At 43.6% G+C, this 20,127-nt stretch overlaps 1 protein-coding gene across 3 annotated transcripts in view; it reads left to right on the top strand.

Moving 5' to 3' along the window:
- Positions 1 to 20,127, top strand: part of washc4 (WASH complex subunit 4) — a 148,112-nt gene that overhangs the window by 107,231 nt on the left and 20,754 nt on the right. For all 3 annotated transcript variants that reach the window (XM_080207118.1, XM_080207120.1, XM_080207119.1), the window contains 6 exons: positions 3,879 to 4,013; positions 4,510 to 4,618; positions 8,506 to 8,572; positions 8,653 to 8,739; positions 9,358 to 9,505; positions 13,988 to 14,084. In XM_080207118.1, coding sequence (XP_080063244.1) covers positions 3,879 to 4,013; positions 4,510 to 4,618; positions 8,506 to 8,572; positions 8,653 to 8,739; positions 9,358 to 9,505; positions 13,988 to 14,084 — 643 coding nt within the window. The remainder of the gene's footprint in view (positions 1 to 3,878; positions 4,014 to 4,509; positions 4,619 to 8,505; positions 8,573 to 8,652; positions 8,740 to 9,357; positions 9,506 to 13,987; positions 14,085 to 20,127) is intronic.

Genomic DNA, 20,127 nt, shown 5'->3' with positions numbered 1-20,127 from the left:
TCGCTTAGCCTATCCAGATCCCTCTGCAGACTTTCCACACCCTCCACGCAATTTGCTTTTCCCGTCATCTTCGTGTCATCAGCAAATTTCATCACCCTACACTCAGCCCCCTCCTCCAGATCATCTATGTAAATGGTAAATAGCTGAGGCCCCAGCACCGATCCCTGTGGCACTCCACTAGTCACCAATTGCAATCAGAATAGCAGCCGTTGATAACCAACTCTCTGCTTCCTATTAGACAATCAATCCTCTATCCACACTAACACTTTACCCTCAACTCCGTGGACCCTAACCTTCTGTAGCAACCTTTTTATGAGGCACCTTATCAAACGCCTTTTGAAAATCTAAAAACACCACATCCACCGGTTCCCCTCTGTCTACCTTGAAGGAGACTAGTGTTGAAATTGCAGGGGCCCTGGCAGATATATTTAAAATGTCGGTATCCACGGGTAAGGTGCCGGACGATTGGAGGATAGCTCATGTTGTTCCATTGCTAAAATAAGGCTCAAAGAGTAATCCGCAAAATTAGAGGCCAGTAAGTTTGACGTCAGTAGTAGGTAAATTATTGGAAGAAGTACTAACAGATAGGGTCTACAAATATTTGGATAGACAAGGACTTATTAGGGAGAGTCAACATGGCTTTGTGTGTTGTAGGTCACGTTTAACCAATCTATTACAGTTTTTCGAGGTGGTTACCAGGAAAGTGGATGACGGGAAGGCAGTGGATGTTGTCTACATGGACTTCAGTAAGGCCTTTGACAAGGTCCCGCATGGGAGGTTAGTTAGGAAGGTTCAGTCGCTAGGTATACATGGAGAGGTAGTAAATTGGATTAGACATTGGCTCAATGGAAGAAGCCAGGAGTGATAGTGGAGGATTGCGTTTCTGAGTGGAGGCCTGTGACTAGTGGTGTGCCACAGGGATCAGTGTTGGGTCCATTGTTGTTTGTCATCTATATCAATGATCTGGATGGTAATGTGGTAAATTGGATCAGCAAATTTGCTGATGATGCAAAGATTGGAGGTTTAGTGAACAGTGAGGAAGGTCTTCAAAGCTTGCAGAAGGATTTGGACCAGCTAGAAAAATGGGCTGATGTGAGGTTTGCACTTTGGAAGGACAAACCAAGGTGGAACATACAAGGTAAATGATAGGACACTGAAGAGTGCAGTAGAACAGAGGGATCTAGGAATACAGATACATAATTCCCTAAAAGTGGCGTCACAGGTAGATACGGTCGTAAAGAGTGCTTTTGGTACATTGGCCTTTATAAATCAAAGTATAAGAGTTGGAATGTTATGGTGAGGTTGTATAAGACATCGCTGAGGCTGAATTTAGAGTATTGTGTGCAGTTTTGGTCACCTAATTACAGGAAGGATATAAATAAGGTTGAAAGAGTGCAGAGAAAGTTTACAAAAATGTTGCTGGGATTTGAGAAACTGAGTTACAGAGAAAGGTTGAATAGGTTAGGACTTTATTCCCTGGAGCGTAGAAGAATGAGGGGAGATTTGATAGAGGTGTATAAGATTATGATGGGTATAGATAGAGTGAATGCAAGCAGGCTTTTTCCACTGAAGCTAGAAACATAGAACAGTAAAGCACCGCGCAGGCCCTTCGGCCCTCAGTGTTGTGCCGAGCTATGTCCAAACCCAAGATCAAGGCATCCCACCACCTATCGTTCTGGTGTGCTTGAAAGTTCCTAAAGTATCCGACTCCACTATCACAGCCGGCAGTGCATTCCACACCCCAACCACTCTCTGAGTAAAGAATCTACCTCGGACATCCCTCCTATATCTCCCACCATGAACCTTATAGTTATGCCCCCTAGTAACAGCTACATCCACCTGAGGAAATAGTTTGCACGTCCACTCTATCAGTCCCCCTTATCTTATAAACATCTATTAAGTTGTGTAATAAACCTGTATTAATTCGCCTAAGGAGAGAAAAAAAACTAGAGGACACGGGTTAAGGGTGAAGGGGGAGAAGTTTGAAGAGAATATTAGGGGCGGGGCTTCTTCACAGAATGGTGGGAGTGTGGAATGAGCTGCCAGATGAAGTGGTGAATGCGGGCTCACTTTTAACATTTAAGAAAAACCTGGACAGGTACATGGATGAGAGGGGTGTGGAGGGATATGGTGCAGGTCAGTGGGACTGGGCAGAAAAATGGTTCAGAACAGCCAAGAAGGGCCAAAAGGCCTGTTTCTGTGCTGTAATGTTCTGTGGTTCTATGGTTAAGCCATACTGACTGTTTTGATTAGAATATGATTTTCCACGTGTGCTATTATTATTTCCTTAATAATTGATTCCAACACTTTTCCAATAATAAATGTGAGATTAATCAGCCTATAATTACTACTTATTGCCTCCCTCCCTTTCTGAATAGGGATTTTACAATGGCAGTTTTCCAATCCTCTGGTAGTTTTCTAGAATCCAAGAATTTTTATAGAAAATTAAAACAAATGCATCGACTATTTCTGTAGCTATATCTACAAAATGGTAATGTCATAAGACTGGCAATCCAGAGGCCCAGGCTCTGGGTACATGTGCTCAAATCCCATTTTGACAAATTCAGTTCATGTGAGGTGATGCATTTTGGTAGGAAGCACATGAAGAGACCTTATAAAATAAGGGATAAAATTGTTAAAGGGGTACAGGAAGAGAGGACGTGTGGAGGGAGCAGTTAGTAAAGCATATAGTGTACAGGGCTTTATTAATAGGGGCATAGAATACAAGAGCAAGAAGATTATCTTGAATTTATACAAGACACTAGTTAGATCTCAGCTGGAATATTGTGTACAATTCTGAATGACACACTAGGACGGATGTGAACACATTGGAGAGAGTGCGGAAGAGGTTTACAAGTGTAGTTCCAGAGATGATAAACTTCAGTAATGAGGTTGGGTTTGAGGCTAAGAGGAGATTTGGTAGAGGTGCTCAAAATCAAGAAGCGCCATAGACAGTAGATAGGGAGAAACTGTTGTCGCTTGTAAAAGAATCAAGAGCGAGAGGGCACCGATTTAAAGTGATTTGCAAAAAAAGCAAATGTGTTGTGAAAAATCTTTCTCACAAGTGGTTAGTTGGAATGCATTGCCTGAGTGCACGGGTATTGGGTTTCGGGGGTGGGTGCGTGCATGCTTGTTGGGGTGAGGGGTGGCTGCGTGTGTGCATGTTGGGGTGGGGGTGGGGATGTTGGGTGCATGTATATTGGGTTGGGTTGGTGGGTGGGTGTGTGCATGCATGTTGGAGTTGGGGAGAGGTTGGTGTGTGCTGCATTCAATTACTAGGGAGCATAGGTTTAAGGGGCAAGGTTTAAAATAACCGTATGGGATAGATTTTTTTTTAGAGTAGCAGGTACCTGGAGCTTGTGGAAGCGGAAGGGGGAGTAACTCTTAAGGAGCGTCTTGACAAGTGCATGAAAAGGATAGGAATAGAGGGATATGGTCCCCGGAAGTGTAGGGTGTTTTAGTTCGGACAGCATGGCCGGTGCAGACTTGGAGGGCCGAAGGGCCTGTTCCTGTGCTGTAATTTTCTGTCATTGGGGTGGGTGTGTGTGCAGGTTGGGGTAGGGGATTGATGTGTCCATTTGTGTGTGTGTGTGTGTGTATGGTGTCTATAATGAGTACTAGATGGGGCTGCTGGTTACGTTGGAGGCGGTGTCTGCATACGCCTGTATTGTTCCTGGTGATTTGTGTGCACCAGGCAGGGTGGAATGGTCTATCTGGCACAGGATACGACAAAAAACCACAGTTGGATCCAGAGAGAAATATTGTTCAGTGCGTGCTGTTAGTGTCCAAGTGCTTCACTGAGTGTCTGATTATAATTTAACATTTGAAGTTTTCACACATTGATCACTCAAACTGTATCCTTGTGATTTATGTTCCAGGTCAATTTCACCTACCAATTCCTGAGGAAAAAGTTTTATATTTTCAGCCAGTTCATGTATGATGAGCACATCAAATCTCGCCTTATCAAAGATATTCGATCTTTTAAGGAGACAAAGGACCAAAATGATCAAAAGGTGTATTTGCTAAAGTATTGAAGTTTATTTTGTGTTCAGTGCCCTTGAATGTGTTCTGTTTCAGTCATACATTCCAGATGATCAGGTTAGGAATCTAAGTGAAAAATATACCAACCGTTTTACTTTCTGATCCATTACAAGCAGTCTGACTCCTATGGGAGGAGGAATAAATGGGAAGGGGGAAATTTAGAGCAAAGAGTTGCACAACAAACTCGATTCAGTCATGGCCTGATCAGATAATTTCAAGTAATTGGTGGGCGGATTAGAGGGGACATGAGAATTATTTCCATCCAGAGGTTGGTGAGGTGTGAGACTGTCTGAGGCAGAGGCCTTGCAATAAAAGCAATACTTGGTGACCTACAGGACTATTGACTAAAAGTTTGAGTATGGGATTAACTTGGATAGGTCTTTTTAGCTGCCAGAAATGTGAGCTGAAAGACCTTCTGTTGTGCCACAACTTTTGTGTTTCAATGAGCCAACTTACTTTCATTCACAGTATCCATTTGACCGTGCAGACAAGTTTAATCGTGGCATCAGAAAACTTGGGCTAACTCCAGAGGGACACAGTTACCTTGATCAGTTCAGGCAGCTCATTAGCCAGATAGGTAAGTGACTGAACAAAATTTTTCAAGGCAAGTAAGATTGGAATTACAATGCAAGAATAAAAAAACCGGAGTACACTTAAATGAAGAACAGCTGCCGAATTCTGAGGTGTAGAGAGAACTAGATATTTTAATGCAAGTACAGCAAGTAACTAAGGTGCTATTGGAATGCTATTCTTAAGATAATGAAAGGGATGGATAGGGTAGAGGTAGAGAGATTCTTCCCGCTCAGAAAGGACAACAGGACTAGAGGGCACAGCCTCAAGATAAAGGGGGGGGCAGTTTAGAACGGAGTTGAGGAGGAACTTCTTCACTCAAAGGGTGGTGAATCTCTGGAACTCTCTGCCCGTTGAAGTGGTGGAGGCTACCTCACTAAATATATTTAAGGCACGGGTAGATAGGTTTTTGGTAGGCAAGGGAATTAAGGGTTATGGGGGAAAGTGGAACTGAGCCACTTCAGATCAGCCATGATCTTGCTGAATGGCGGGGCAGGCTCGAAGGGCTAGATGGCCGACTCCTGCTCCTACTACTTATGTTCTTAAATTACAAGAGGAATTGAACATAAAAGTAAGGATGTTGTGCTTCAGTTAAACAGGGTATTGGAGAAACCACATCTCAAATACTATGTGCAGTTTTGATCTTATTTAAGGAAGGATGTAAAGATGTTGATGGTGTTTCAGAGGAGCTTTACCTGGAATGAGCGAGTTGTTTGAAGGTCACGTATTTTGGCATTTTGTTTTGTTGAACCCCCTGTTCACTTTTATATGTGAACATGTTGGCCTGGACACAGGCGTCAATAAAGCGAACTGTATGTAATCCCACTGCTGTGGAATTGGGTTGGGGGTGAAGGTTTTCCAGAGTGATTGTGAGCTGTACTTGGAATTCCTCTCAGACTTTTTTAGAGCTGAGACAATGTTCTTCCTTTTGGCTCTTGTGATGCCTTGAATTTAGTTTGTCACTAATGGAACAAGTTGATGATGTGTGCAGCAGGCATTAGTCTCTCGCATGGATCGAATGATAAGATATTGAGACCTTTGATTTCGCAAGAAGTCTGAACACCAGGTTAAACTCCAACAGGTTTATTTGGAATCAGGAGCTTTCAGAGTGCTGTTCTTTCAACAGGTAAGTGGAGAGGTAGATTTCACAAACAGGGCATATATAGACAAAGACACAATTGCAAGATAATGGTTGGAATGCAAGTCTTTTCAGGTTATCAAGTCTTTACAGGTACAGACAGTGCGAGGACAGCGAGTAGGATTTTACAAGCCCAGGTCAAATGGTGGGGCTTACGTGAACCCAATGTCCTAGTTGAGGCTATCCTCATGCATGCAGAGCTTGGCTATCAGTTTCTGCTCGGCGATTCTGAATTGTCGTGTGTCTTGAATGCTCCCTTGGAGAACGCTTACCCAAAGATCGGAGGCTGAATGCCCTTGACTGAAGTGTTCCCTGGCCAAATGGGAAATCTGCTTGGTGAGTGTTGCATGGTGTCTGTTCATCTGTTGCCGTGGTGTCTGCATGGTCTCGCCGATGTACCACGCCTCAGGACATCCTTTTCTGTCATGTATGAGATAGACAACATTGGCCGAGTCGCACGGTACCTGGTAGGTGGTGTTTTCACATCTGATGGTTGTCTCCATGTCGATGATCTGGCACATCCTGCAGAGGTTGCCGTGACAGGATTGTGTGGTGTCGTGATTGCCCTTCTCCTGAAGGCTGGGTAGCTTGCTGGGAGGAAGGGTCTATTTGAAGTTGCGCAGTTGTTTGTAGGCAAGTAGTGGGAGTGGCCTTGGAGAGATGTTCATCTTCATCGACGACATGTTGAAGGCTCTGAAGAGAATATCGTAGTTTCTCCACTTCAGGGGAGTACTGGACAACGAAGGGTACTCTATCGGTCATGTCCTGTGTTTGTCATCTGAGGAGGTCAGTGCAGTTTCTCACTGATGTGCCGGAACTGTTGAATGATGAGTTGAGCGCCATATCCTGTTCCTAAGAGGTTTTTAAGCATCTGTAGATATCTGTTGTATTTCTCCTCTTCTGAGCAGATCCTGTGTATATGGCGGGCTCATCTGTAGGGGATGCCTTCTTCAATGTGTTCAGGGTGGAAGCTGGAGAAGTGGAGCATTGCCAGGTAATCGTGGACATGCGGTAGAATGAAGTGCTGAGCTGACTGTCCTTGATGGAGATGCATGTAGCACAAATGTAACTGATTTTGGAGAGAAGTCCATGCTGAGTCTAATGGAGGGATGGAGCTTGTTGATGTCATCATGATAGAGAAGTTCTGCACGCATGAAGACAGCCTCAACTGGGATCTTGGGTTCCTGTTACGCTACATGTAACCCCCACTGTTTGGTTTGGGCTTGCAAAATCCTACTGACTGCCCTGCCTTAAGACAATTCACGTCTCTTTAACCTGTGATTGTCCTCTTTTTGTACTGTCTGTAAAGACTTGATTATCTGAAAAATCTCGCATTCCACCCATTAGCTTGCAATTACATCTTTGTCTATATGTGCATATTTGTGAAACCTACCTCTTCGGTCTGAAAGCTCGTGCTTCCAAATAAGTCTGTTGGACTTTAACATGGTGTTGTGAGACTCCTTACTGTGCCCATCCCAGTCCAACACCGGCATCTCCACATCATGGCTAGCAGCTTTGATCTAAACAGTTAGATAATCCAGGAGGTGCCAATGCTTTGATGGGGGCTGCCTCCATGTGATTTTGAATTTGTCCTTCTGGCAGAAAGGGTGTTTGTTATAACAAGGTCATGCTGAGCACATTTTATCATTATATGCTTTGACACTCCCAGTGGTTCTTCTCCAGATATCAAAGTCTTCACTTTGTTTTCATGTTGGCATTTTTGTTTTCTGTCTACTGCACAGTTCCAGTGAAGGTAAGCTTAAGAAAAGCACTTCTTTCTCAAACAGGCTCAGCTCTAAAGAAGTGTGACCAAAGAGAGGAATTCCAAATGCAGCTCACAATCAGTCTGGGAAACCTTCACCTGCAACCCAATTCCAGAGCAGTGGGATCAAATAGTCAGCCTTCAGAACTCAACGTTGAGTTCCTCAATTTCAGTCCATGACCTTAGAGCTCATTTTGTTTTCGGTTTGATGGTTGGGTCTTGTCTTTTGACTCTCTCATGACATTGTTGACGACATGGATTCACCTGCATCAGTCTTATCTGGATCCTCCGTAACAGCTCTCTGCCGTGTATAGTTAGTGCTGGCCAATCAATTCCTCCAAAATAATTGAAGCAGCAACAACTAGCTTATTTTTCCTGATCCCCAGTCCAACTGTCCTATGCACTTGTTTTCAACTGCCTGCACTGAACACTGGGTGATCTGAGCTCAAATGGCTTTGTCTTTCATCTGGTATCAACCAGTTTGTTTTTGTTTACCTCAACCTGAAATTGCTGTTTGTCTTTCAGTTAGTTTAACTGAAAAAATAGAAATTTTAAAACCCCGGTCAGTGCACCCAGTAGAACATTCAACAACTCGTCTGCTTTCACGCACACTCCCACTGGTCCTACAAATAGTATAGATGCTTGATTGTCCTGGCTAGCTAGATAAAGGGAGCGAGGAACAGAAAAATATGTTTGATGTGGTGAGTTAAAGTGGAGGTTTGTGTGGAACATGAATACCAGCATGAAGTGGTAGGGTCAAATAATCTGGATTCATGCTGTTATGAATATTCTACATACCTATAGAGAATTAATACCTTCAATGAATACAGTTCATAGGGAGAAAAGTAAACTGGTTGTTTAGTTATTATCAAAAGTGTCTGTGGTATGATGAAAATATAAATTGTGGAATAATCTGCACTTGTTATAAGAGAGCATCTGATGTTTGGAGGATGAGTGTGTGCATTGTTTTCCTACTCAATGGTTTTTCTTTTAGGAAACGCAATGGGTTATGTTCGGATGATTCGATCTGGTGGACTACATTGCTGTAGTAATGCAATAAGGTATCAAATACAAAAGTATATATACTGTTCAAACCTGGCACAGCCAGCATTGAACTTACATTGACTCAACTCTGCTTCAGATTTGTTCCAGATTTGGAGGATATTGTGAACTTTGAGGAGCTTGTGAAAGAAGAAGGACTTTCAGAGGAAACTCAAACAGCTGCCAGGTAACGTCATCAGTGATTGGCTACAGTTGAATTCACACCTTAACCCTGGAGAGGTACTATCAAAACGGGTAGCTTCTGTGTGATTCAAGTTAATCAAAATCACACATTTGCTTCCTTGTTTTCCAATCATCCCAGCTGGAATCTTTTGGTCAATTCGGGGCAAAAATTTGCAGAAGGATGTGGAAGCTTTAGCGAGTGAAAGGAAGAGATTTACTAGAATGGTTCCTGGAATGAGAGATTACAGTTAGGTGGATAGACTGGAGAAGCTGGTGTACTACCCTCTGAGAGCAGAGAAGGCTAAGAGGAAATTTGATAGAGATATTTAAAATCCTGCAGGATTTTGTTAGAACAAATAGAGAGTTTATTTTCAGTGATAAAGGGGCCACTAACCAGAGGACATCATTAAAGGTGATTTACCGGGGACAACATGAAGAACATTTTTAGAACTGGAGAAAAAAGAACTCAAAACCACTTCCTTACCAGCTTTGTTTCTGAGTTTATATTGCCGTCCAAGCTACTTCCTCGTGGAGCTGGGATATGTTGCTAACCATTTAATAATAGATTTTAGTGTTTGCAGTGAGATTTTATTTTAGCTTTCTGCTTTTTGTTCAATGTTAGACAGTTGGATGCTGTTCTTACTGATCTCACGAGAAACTCTGCTGAAGGGACGGAGTATTTCAAGATGCTTGTGGATGTATTTTCTCCTGAATTCCGAAACTCTAAAAATATGCACCTGCGTAACTTCTACATCATTGTGCCACCATTGGTAAGTAGACCTGTATGTTTTGCGATATGATGTGAAGATGCCAGTGTTGGACTGGGGGAAACACAATAAGAAGTCTCTCAACACCAGGTTAAAGTCCAATAGGTTTATTTGGTAGCAAAAGCCACTAGCTTTCAGAGCGCTTGCTGCTCCTTCGTCAGGTGAGTGGGAGTTCTATTCACAGAGGGCATATAAAGACACAAACTCACTTTACAAAATAATGATTGGAATGCGAGTCTTTACAGGTAATCAAGTCTTAAAGATAGAGACAATGTGAGTGGAGAGAGGGTTAAGCACAGGTTAAAGAGATGTGTATTGTATCCAGCCAGGATGGTTAGTGAGATTTTGCAAGTCTAGGCAAGTTGTGGGGATTACACATGCATTTTCTGATATATTTCATGTCCCTTATGTGGGGAGTTATGACTGAATAGATTTCAGGTGGAACAAGTTTAAAGGGTGGGGTTATACAAGAATGCACCTTAATAGAAAAAATAGAAACTCAGCTAGCAAGCTCCAGCCCCGGCTTACCTGGGCAGCTAAGAATAGTATTTGATTAAAGGAGGAGTTATGATGTTGTGAAGATTAGTTGTAAGCTTAGGGATTGGGAATGCTGTGGAAATGGTTGAAGGATAAGCAAAAAAATTAATGGGTGTGAAATATAAAATACATGAATAAACTAACCAGGAATATAAAACCAGATTGAGAGATTTTACAATATATCAAAGGGAGAGAGTAGCTTAAGGAAATACTGGTCCCATAGGGGCAGAGATCGGAAAAATTATCATGGGAAATTAAGAGATGGCAGAAATAAAAATTTTCTATCTGTCTTTTATGGTGGAAATTATGCATCAGAAATAGATGGTAACCAAGGGATTAATATAAGTGACAATTTGTTTTCTTTCATGGGGCACGGACTGAGATATTTTCTTCAAAGGCTGTAAATCTCTGAAATTCTCTATCCCAGAAGGTTGTGGATGCACCATCTTTGAATATATTTAAGGCTGGAACAAATATTTGAAAGTTATAGAGAGCCATGGTGATACCACATCTGGAGTATTGTGTACAGTTTTGTTCCCCTTGCTAAGGAAAGATCTATTTTCCTTGGAGGAAGAGCAGCAAAAGTTGACCAGACTAATCCCTGATGAGGTGTAATTGAGGAGATTGAAGCTGTTTAGCTCTGACAAAAGGTCATCCAGACTCGAAACGTTCTGTTCTCTCCTGACGTGGAGATGCCGGCGTTGGACTGGGGTAAACACAGTAAGAAGTCTCTCAACACCAGGTTAAAGTCCAACAGGTTTATTTGGTAGTACAAGCCACTAGCTTTCGGAGCGCTGCTCCTTCAGGTGAGTGGGATTTCAGTTCACAAACAGGGCATATGAAGATACGAACTCAATTTACAAAATAATGGTTGGAATGCGAGTCTTTACAGGTAATCGAGTCTTAAAGGTACAGACAATGTGAGTGGAGAGAAGGCTAAGCACAGGTTAAAGAGATGTGTATTGTCTCAAGCCAGGACAGTTAGTGAGATTTTGCAAGCCCAGGCGAGTCATGAGGGTTACAGATAGTGTGACATGAACCCAAGATCCCGCTTGAGGCCGTCCTCATATGAGGAACTTGGCTATCAGTCTCTGCTCAGTGACTCTGCGCTGTCGTGTGTCATGAAGGCCACCTTGGAGAACGCTTACCTGAAGATCAGAGGCCGAATGCCCGTGACCGCTGAAGTGTTCCTCAACAGGAAGAGAACAGTTTTGCCTGGTGATTGTTGAGCAGTGTTCATTCATTCATTGTCATAACAACTGCATGGCCTCCCCAATGTACCATGCTTCGGGACTTCCTTTCTGTAGCCTGTCAGGTAGACAACGTTGGTCGAGTTGCAAGTGTATCACCGTGTACTTGGTGGATGGTGTTCTCACGTGAGATGATGGCATCCATGTCAATCATCTGGCACGTCTTGCAGAGGTTGCTGTGGCAGGGTTGTGTGGTGTTGTGGCCACTGTTCTCCTGAAGGCTGGGTAGTTTACTGCGGAGAATGGTCTGTTTGATGATGTGCGGTTGTTTGAAGGCAAGAAGTGGGCGTTTGGGGATGGCCTTGGCGAGATGTTCATTTTGGCAAAATGTATCCTGGCTGGAGACAATACACATCTCCTTAACCTGTGCGTATCCTTCCCTCCACTCATATTGTCTGTCTGTACCTTTAAGACTTGATTACCTGTAAAGACTCGCATTCCAACCATTATTTTGTAAATTGAGTTTGTGTCTTTATATGCCCTGTTTGTGAACTGAAATCCCACTCGCCTGATGAAGGGGCAGGGCTCTGAAAGCTAGTGGATTTTGCTACCAAATATACCTGTTGGACTTTAACCTGGTGTTAGAACATAGAACACTACAGCACAAACAGGCCCTTCGGCCCACAAGTTGCGCCGACCACATCAATACCTACCAATCCATAAACCTAGCTATAACCCCCAATCCCATTTAAATCCCATATACTCGTCCAGAAGCCTTTTAAAAGACTCCAGCGAGTTCGCCTCTACCACCACTGACGGCAGCCGATTCCATTCACTCACCACCCTCTGAGTGAAAAACTTACCCCTAACATCACCTCTGTACTTGCTTCCCTGCACCTTAAATCTGTGTCCTCTCGTAGCGACCATTTCAACCCGGGGAGAGGTAGCAGGGTAAAGGCATGAGATTATGGGAATAGGGTCTGCGTGGGATTGTGGTCAATACTGACTCTGGGCTGAATGGCTGCCTCCTATGGGCAGCATGGTAGCACAGTGGTTAGCACTGCTGCTTCACAGCTCCAGGGACCTGAGTTTGATTTCCGGCTCATAAGAACATAAGAAGTAGGAGCAGGAGTAGGCTGTCTAGCCCTTCGAGCCTGCCCCGCCATTCAGTAAGATCATGGCTGATCTGAAGTGGCTCAGTTCCACTTTCCCGCCTTTTCCCTTAATTCCCTTGCCTGTCAAAAACCTATCTACCCGTGTCTTAAATATATTTAGCGAGGTAGCCTCCACCACTTCAACGGGCAGAGAATTCCAGAGATTCACCACCCTTTGAGTGAAGAAGTTCCTCCTCAACTCTGTTCTAAACTGCTCCCCCCCCTTAAGTTGAGGCTGTGCCCTCTAGTCCTGCTGTCCTTTCTGAGCCGGAAGAATCTCTCTACCTCTATCCTATCCATCCCTTTCGTTATCTTATACATCTCTATAAGATCCCCCCTCATCCTTCTAAACTCTGAGTACAAACGCAGTCTATTTAGTCTCTCCTCATAGTCTAACCCCCTCATCTCCAGTATCAGTCTAGTGAACCTCCTCTGCACTCCCTCCGAGGCCAAAATATCCTTGCGCAAGTGCAGCAGCCAAAACTGGTTCCCCTCTGTCTACCGTACTAGTCACATCCTCATAGAAATCCAATAAATCCGTCAAATGTGACTTCCCTTTAATGAATCCGTGCTGCGTCTTCTCTATCAAACCATTCCTTTCCAGGTGCCTCGCTATTTCTTCTTTGACGGATTCAAGCATTTTTCCAACAACAGACGTTAAACTAACCGGCCTATAATTCCCTGCCTTTTGCCTGCTACCTTTTTTAAACAGCGGCATAACATTAGCCGTTTTCCAATCTTCCGGCACTTCCCCGGAATCCAGCGAAGTTTGGTAAATAATCACTAAGGCATCCACTATCACCTCTGCCATTTCCTTCAGAATCCTGGGATGCATTCCATCCGGTCCTGGAAACTTGTCCACCATCAGTCCCGCCAGTCGACCAAGCATTACCTCTCTCGTGACAGTAATTGCATTCAAGCCCTCAACTCCTACCATCCCTCTATCTTTAATATCCGGCAAACTATTCACGTCCTCCTCCTTGAAGACCGAGGCAAAAAACTTATTTATGTCCTCAGCCATTTCCTCATCTCCCACCACTAAATCCCCCTCTCATCCTCTAAGGGTCCAACATTCACTCTAGCCAGCCTTCTCCTCTTTCTCTGTACTGTAGGGATTCTATACTTAAGGGATCCTATGATAGTTTGATTTTATTTATAGTTAAATAATAAAAGGTGCGGCACTTTGGTATGTGAAGTCCTTAGTTGATGACCAGGAGTTTCTCTAGCACAAAGAAATGTGAAACTGCTGTATAATTACCACCATTGACAGCATAATTGCAGTGTGAAGCCAGTACACAATCAGTTATCATTGTTTTTTAACTGGTCGGTGCAACATCGTGGGCCGAAGGGCTGTTCTGCGCTGTAATGTTCTATGTTATATGTTCTACGTAAATGCCAAGCTCAGAATTTATATTGGGGCTGGCTGACATAAAATCGGCAAACAAGATTTTTATAACTAAATTGCACTTATGACTGATATTGAACCCTTCATTTGGCCCATTTTGTAGATGTTTGAAGTCCCTAATTATAGGCAATTAATTATTTGTAGCATTAATTTCAATTGTTTTTTTTGATGACTAATAGTTGTAGATGGTTCCTTTCAGACACTGAACTTCGTTGACCACTCGATAAGCTGTAAAGAGAAGTTGAATAAGAAGAATAAAGTTGGAGCTGCTTTTACCGATGATGGGTTTGCAATGGGTTAGTGGAACTACATTGCTGTAATTTTCCAGGGATTTTCTATAATAACGTGGAAGTTTGTGTCAATGGCTAATTAATGTTAACAAATGAAGTCAGTGGCCAGGAGCTGAGGGTAAAACCTTCAGCTGATGGTGAAACTGAATGCAGAGCACCACTGTTAAGTGTCGCCAGCTTAATCCTCAAACTTACAGTGCACATTGAATGGAGCAAGATCCTTCAATACAATAAAAATCCAGTGAAGTAAAGTAATAAAAATAATGAACACTTGTGCAGTGTTGAAGGAAGCAAACAAAGTGAGCCTCATTTTGCATCACACAAAGTGAAGTCGACACAGTGGTCCTGACTGTCTTTACCCCTTCTAGTCAGTGAAAGCGTCATATAGAGTTTGTCTGAAACTAGGTATTCGTCAATGCTTGTACTTTAGAATGGAGGAATATAGATGTTCCTTAGAGGTCAGTCAGTATTAGAATGATACTTTTCCTGATCTATAATAATGATCTAGACTTGGGTGCGCAGGGCACAAATTCAAAGTTGGTAGGTGACAAAGTATTGGAAGGTGTGACATGATGAGCGTAGTGACGGACTTCAGGAAGCCGAGGGCTGTTGGAGTGGATGGACAAGTGGCAGATGGTAGTGTGGAAAGAGACAATATCAAATGAAAGACACAATTCTATGTATATGTGCAGAAACTGCTGAAGGTGGCAGGGCAGCTGTGAAAGTGGTGAAAAGTAAATCCCGGCGTTTATCCCGGCCATCGTGAGATTGTAACGCTGATTAAGAGGAAGAGAGAGTTGTATGAAATGTACAGGCAGCAAGGAACAGATCAGATGCTCGAGGAGTACAAAAAGTACAAGAAGCTACATAAAAGGGAAATCAGGAAGGCTAAAAGAAGACATAAAACATAGAACATTACAGCGCAGTACAGGACCTTCAGCCCACGATGTTGTGCCGACCAGTGGAACCAATCTAATGACCTTCTAACCTAAACTATTCCAATGTTATCCATGTGCCTATCCACTGACCATTTGAACGCCCTTGAAGTTGGCGAGTCCACAACTACTGCAGGCAGGGCATTCCACGCGCTTACTACCCTCTGAGTAAAGAACCTTCCTCTGACATCCGTCCTGTAATTACCACCCCTTAATTTAGAGCTATGTCCCCTCGTGTTAGCCATCACCATCCGAGGAAAAAGGCTCTTACTATCCAACCTATCTAACTCTCTGATCATCTCGTATGCCTCAATTAGGTCACCTCTCAACCACCTTCTTTCTAACAAAAGCAGCCTCAAGTCCCTCAGCCTTTCCTCATAAGACCTTCCCACCATACCAGGCAACATCCTGGTAAACCTCCTCTGCACCCTTCCCAATGCCCTCACATCCTTCTTATAATGCGGCAACCAGAACTGTACGCAATACTCCAAGTGCGGCCACACCAAAGTTTTGTACAATTGCAACGTGACCTCACGGCTCCGAAATTCAATCCCTCTACCAATAAAAGCGAACACGCCGTACGCCTTCTTAACAACCTTATCAACCTGGGTGCCAACTTTCAGGGATCTATGCACATGTACACCGAGATCTCTCTGCTTGTCGACACTACCAAGAGTCCTTCCATTAGCTCTATATTCTGTACTCCTTTATTCTTACCAAAGTGAATCACCTCACACTTCTCCGCATTAAACTCCATTTGCCAGCTCTGCAGCTTATCTATGTCCCTCTGCAAACTGTAACATCCATCCTCACTGTCTACAACTCCTTCGACTTTGGTGTCGTCAGCAAATTACTAATCCATCCTTCTACACCCTCATCTAGGTCATTTATAAAAATGACAAACAGCAGTGGCCCCAAAACAGATCCCTGAGGTGCACCACTTGTAACTGAACTCCAGGTTGAATATTTCCCATCAGCCACCACCCTCTGTCTTCTATCAGCTAGCCAATTCCTGATCCAAACTGCTAAATCACCCTGAATCCCACGTATCTGCATTTTCTGCAATAGCCTACCATGGGGAACCTTATCAAACGCTTTGTTAAAATCCATATACACCACGTCAACTGCCTTCCCCTTATCCACCTCTTTGGTCACCTTTTCATAAAACTTAAGGTTTGTGAGGAACGACCTACCCTTCACAAAACTGTGTTGACTATCCCTAATCAATTTATTTCTCTCTAGATGATTATAAATCCTATCCCTTATAATTCTTTCCAAAACTTTGCCCACAACAGAAGTAAGGCTCACTGGTCTGTAATTCCCAGGATGGTCTCTAATCCCCTCCTTGAACAAGGGGGCAACATTTGCTGTCCTCCAGTCTTCCAGCACTATACCTGTAAGCAATGACGACATGAAGATCAAAGCCAAAGGCTCTGCAATCTCCTCCCTAGCCTCCCAGAGAATCCTAGGGTAAATCCCATCCGGCCCAGGGGACTTACCTATTTTCACACTCAAGAATTGCTAACACCTCCTCCTCAAGTACCTCAATCCTGTCTAGTCTAAAAGACTGTATCTCAGTATTCACCTCGACTACCTTGACTTTTTCCTGCGTGAATACTGACGAAAAATATTCATTTAGTGCCTCTCCTATCTCTTCAGACTCCACGCACAACTTCCCACTACTCTCTCTGACTGGCCGTAATCTTGCCCAACCAATCTTGACATACCTGTAGAAAGCTTTAGGGTTCTCCTTGATCCTATCTGCCAAAGTCTTTTCATGTCCTCTTCTAGCTCCTCTTAACGCTCTGTTTAGTTCCCTGGCTAATTTGTAACTCTCCAGTGCCCTAACTGAGCCTTCATGTCTCATTTTTACATATGTCTCCTTCTTCCTCTTCACTAGAGATTCAACTTCTTTACACCACGGTTCCCTCGCTCGACCACTTCCTGCCTGCCTGACAGGTACACATTTATCAAGGACTTGCAGTAGCTGCTCCTTGAATAAGCTCCACATTTCAGTTGTTCCCAGCCCCTGCAGTTAATAACTGTTAATAATAATGTAAGTTATAAGACATGAGGTTGTTTTGGCAGACAGAGTGAAGGAAAATCCAAAGAGTTTCTATAGGTATGTAAGGAGCAAAAGGATAGTGAGGGCTAAAATTGGTCCTCTTGAAAACCAGAGTGGTAGACTGTGTGTGGAACCAAAAGAGATGGGGGAGATAATAAATGGTTTGTTTGCATCCGTATTTATTGAGGAAATGGGCATGGAGTCTAAGGAAATTGGGCAAACAGGTAGGGAGGTCATGGAACCTTTACAGATTAAAGAGGAGGTGGTGCTGGCTGTTTTGAGGCAAATCAGAGTGGATAAATCCCCAGGACCAGATAGGGTATTCCCACAGACCTTGAGGGAGGCTAGTGTTGAACTTGCAGGGGCCCTGGCAGATATATTTAAAATATCAGTATGCACGGGGGGGGTGCCGGATGATTGGAGGGTGGCTCATGTTCCGTTGTTTAAAAAAGGTTGCAAAAGAAATCTGGGAATTTATAGGCCAGTAAGTTTGACGTCAGTGGTGGGCAAGTTATTGGAAGGGATAAGGAATAGGATCTACAAATATTTGGATAGACAGGGACTTATTAGGGAGAGTCAACGTGGCTGTGTGCGTGGTAGGTCATGTATGACCAGTCTGAGTTTTTTGAGAAGGTTACCAGGAAAGTGGATGAAGGGAAGGCAGTGGGTGTTGTCTACCTGGATTTTAGCAAGGCCTTTGATAAGGTCCCTCATGGGAGGTTAGTTAGTAAGGTTCAGTCGCTAGGTATACAGGGAGAGGTAGTAAATTGGTTTCGACACTGGCTCAATGGAAGAAGCCAGAGAGTGGTTGTAGAGGATTGAGGAAAGGCTGAGGGACTTGAGGTTATTTTCATTAGAGAGAAGGTGGTTATGAGGTGATTGAGACATACAAGATGATCAGAGGATTGGATAGGTTGGACAGTGAGCGCCTTTTTCCTTGGATGGTGATGGCTAACACGAGGGGACATAGCTTTAAATTGAGGGGTCAGATTTGGAGTGTGCAGACCCTTTGGAACTCTATTACTGAAAAGGGGACGGATGTCAGAGGTAGGTTCTTTACTCAGAGGGTAGTAAGGGCGCGGAATGCCCTGCCTGCAGCAGTTGTGGACTCGCGAACTTTAAGGGTATTCAGATGGACAGTGGATAGGCATATGGATAACATTGGAATAATTTAGGTTAGAGGGTCATTAGATTGGTTCCACTGGTCGGCGCAACATCGATGGCCAAAGGTCCTGTACTGCGCTGTAATGTTCTATGCTCTCTGAGTGGAGGCCTATGACAAGTGGTGTGCCGCAGGGATCGGTGTTGGGTCCATTGTTGTTTGTCATCTATATCAATGATCTGGATGATGATGTGGTAAATTGGATCAGCAAATTTGCTGATGATACAAAGATTGGAGGTGTAGTGGACAGTGAGGAAGGTTTTCAAAGCTTGCAGAGGGATTTGGACCAACTGGAAAAATGGCAAATGGAATTTAATGCAGATAAGTGGTGAGGTATTGCACTTTGGAAGGACAAACCAAGGTAGAACATACAGGGTAAATGGTAGGACTCTGAAGAGTGCAGTTGAACAGAGGGATCTGGGAATACAGGTACAGAATTCCCTAAAAGTGACGTCACAGGTGGATAGGGTCATAAAAAGTGCTTTTGGTACATTGGCCTTTATAAATCGGAGTATTGAGTACAAAAGTTGGAGTGTTATGGTGAGGTTATATAAGGCATTGATGAGGCTGAATTTAGAGTATTGTGTACAGTTTTGGTCACCTAGTTACAGGAAGGATGTAAATAAGGTTGAAAGAGTGCAGAGAAGGTTCACAAGGATGTTGCCGGGACTTGAGAAGCTGAGTTACAGAGAGAGATTGAATAGGTTAGGACTTTATTCCCTGGAGCATAGAAGAATGAGGGGAGATTTGATAGAGGTGTATAACATTTTGATGGGTATAGATAGAGTGAATGCAAGCAGGCTTTTTCCACTGAGGCTAGGGGAGAAAAAAAACCAGAGGGCATGGGTTAAAAGTGAAAGGAGGAAAGTTCAAAGGGAATATTAGGGGGGCTTCTTCATGCAGAGAGTGGTGGGAGTGTGGAATGAGCTGCTGGATAGAGTGGTAAATGCGGGGTCACTTTTAACATTTAAGAAAAACTTGGATGGGCTCATGGATGAGAGGGGTGTGGAGGGATATGGTCCAAGTGCAGGTCAGTGGGACTAGGCAAAAAATAGTTCAGCACAGACAAGAAGGGCCAAAAGGCCTGTTTTTGAGCTGTAATTTTCTATGGTTCTTTCACGTGGTAAAGGAGCAGGGCTCAGAAAGCTTGTGCTACCAAATAAACCTGTTGGACTTTAACCTCATGTTGTGAGATTTCTTACAAGATCCTGAGGAGTCTTGATAGGGTGAATGTGGAGAGGATATTCCTCTTCTGGGTGAATCTGGAAGTAGGAGCCTTTGTTTTTAAACAAAGAGTCACCAATTTAAAACTGAAATGATAATTTTTTTTTGTGTGCAGACCCTTTGGAACTCTATTACTGAAAAGTCGGTGGAAGCAAAGTCTTTGAATGTTAAAGCAGAGGTGGATAGATTCTTAGTTTAGTTTATTTATTTGTCACAAGTAGGCTTACATTAACACTGCAATGAAGTCACTATGAAAATCCTCTGGGTTGCCACACTCCGCCATCAGTTCAGCTCCACTGAGGGAAAATTTAGCATGACCAACGCACCTAACAGTATGTCTTTCGGACTGCAGGAGGAAACCGAAGCACTCGGAGGAAACCCACACAGACATGGGGAGAACGTGCAGACTCCGCACAGAGAGTGACCCAAGAATCGATCCCAGATCCCTGGCGCTGTGATTCCTGGCTTGGGTCATTGCCTGTGCAGGGTCTGCAGGTTCTCTTCATTGTCTGCGTGGATTTCCTCCGGGTGCTCCGATCGATAACCAAGGGAGTGATTGGTTATTGAGGGTAAGTGGGATGCAGATTTGAAGTTGCTATCAGATCAGCCAGGTTATTACTAAATGGCAGAGCAAGCTCGAGGGGCTGAATGGCCTTCTGTTGC

The sequence above is a fragment of the Carcharhinus amblyrhynchos genome, chromosome 19 (genome assembly GCF_965287045.1).
Source record: "Carcharhinus amblyrhynchos chromosome 19, sCarAmb.v2.hapA, whole genome shotgun sequence".
NCBI lineage: Eukaryota > Metazoa > Chordata > Chondrichthyes > Carcharhiniformes > Carcharhinidae > Carcharhinus > Carcharhinus amblyrhynchos.
This window is presented reverse-complemented; position numbering and strand designations above follow the sequence as displayed.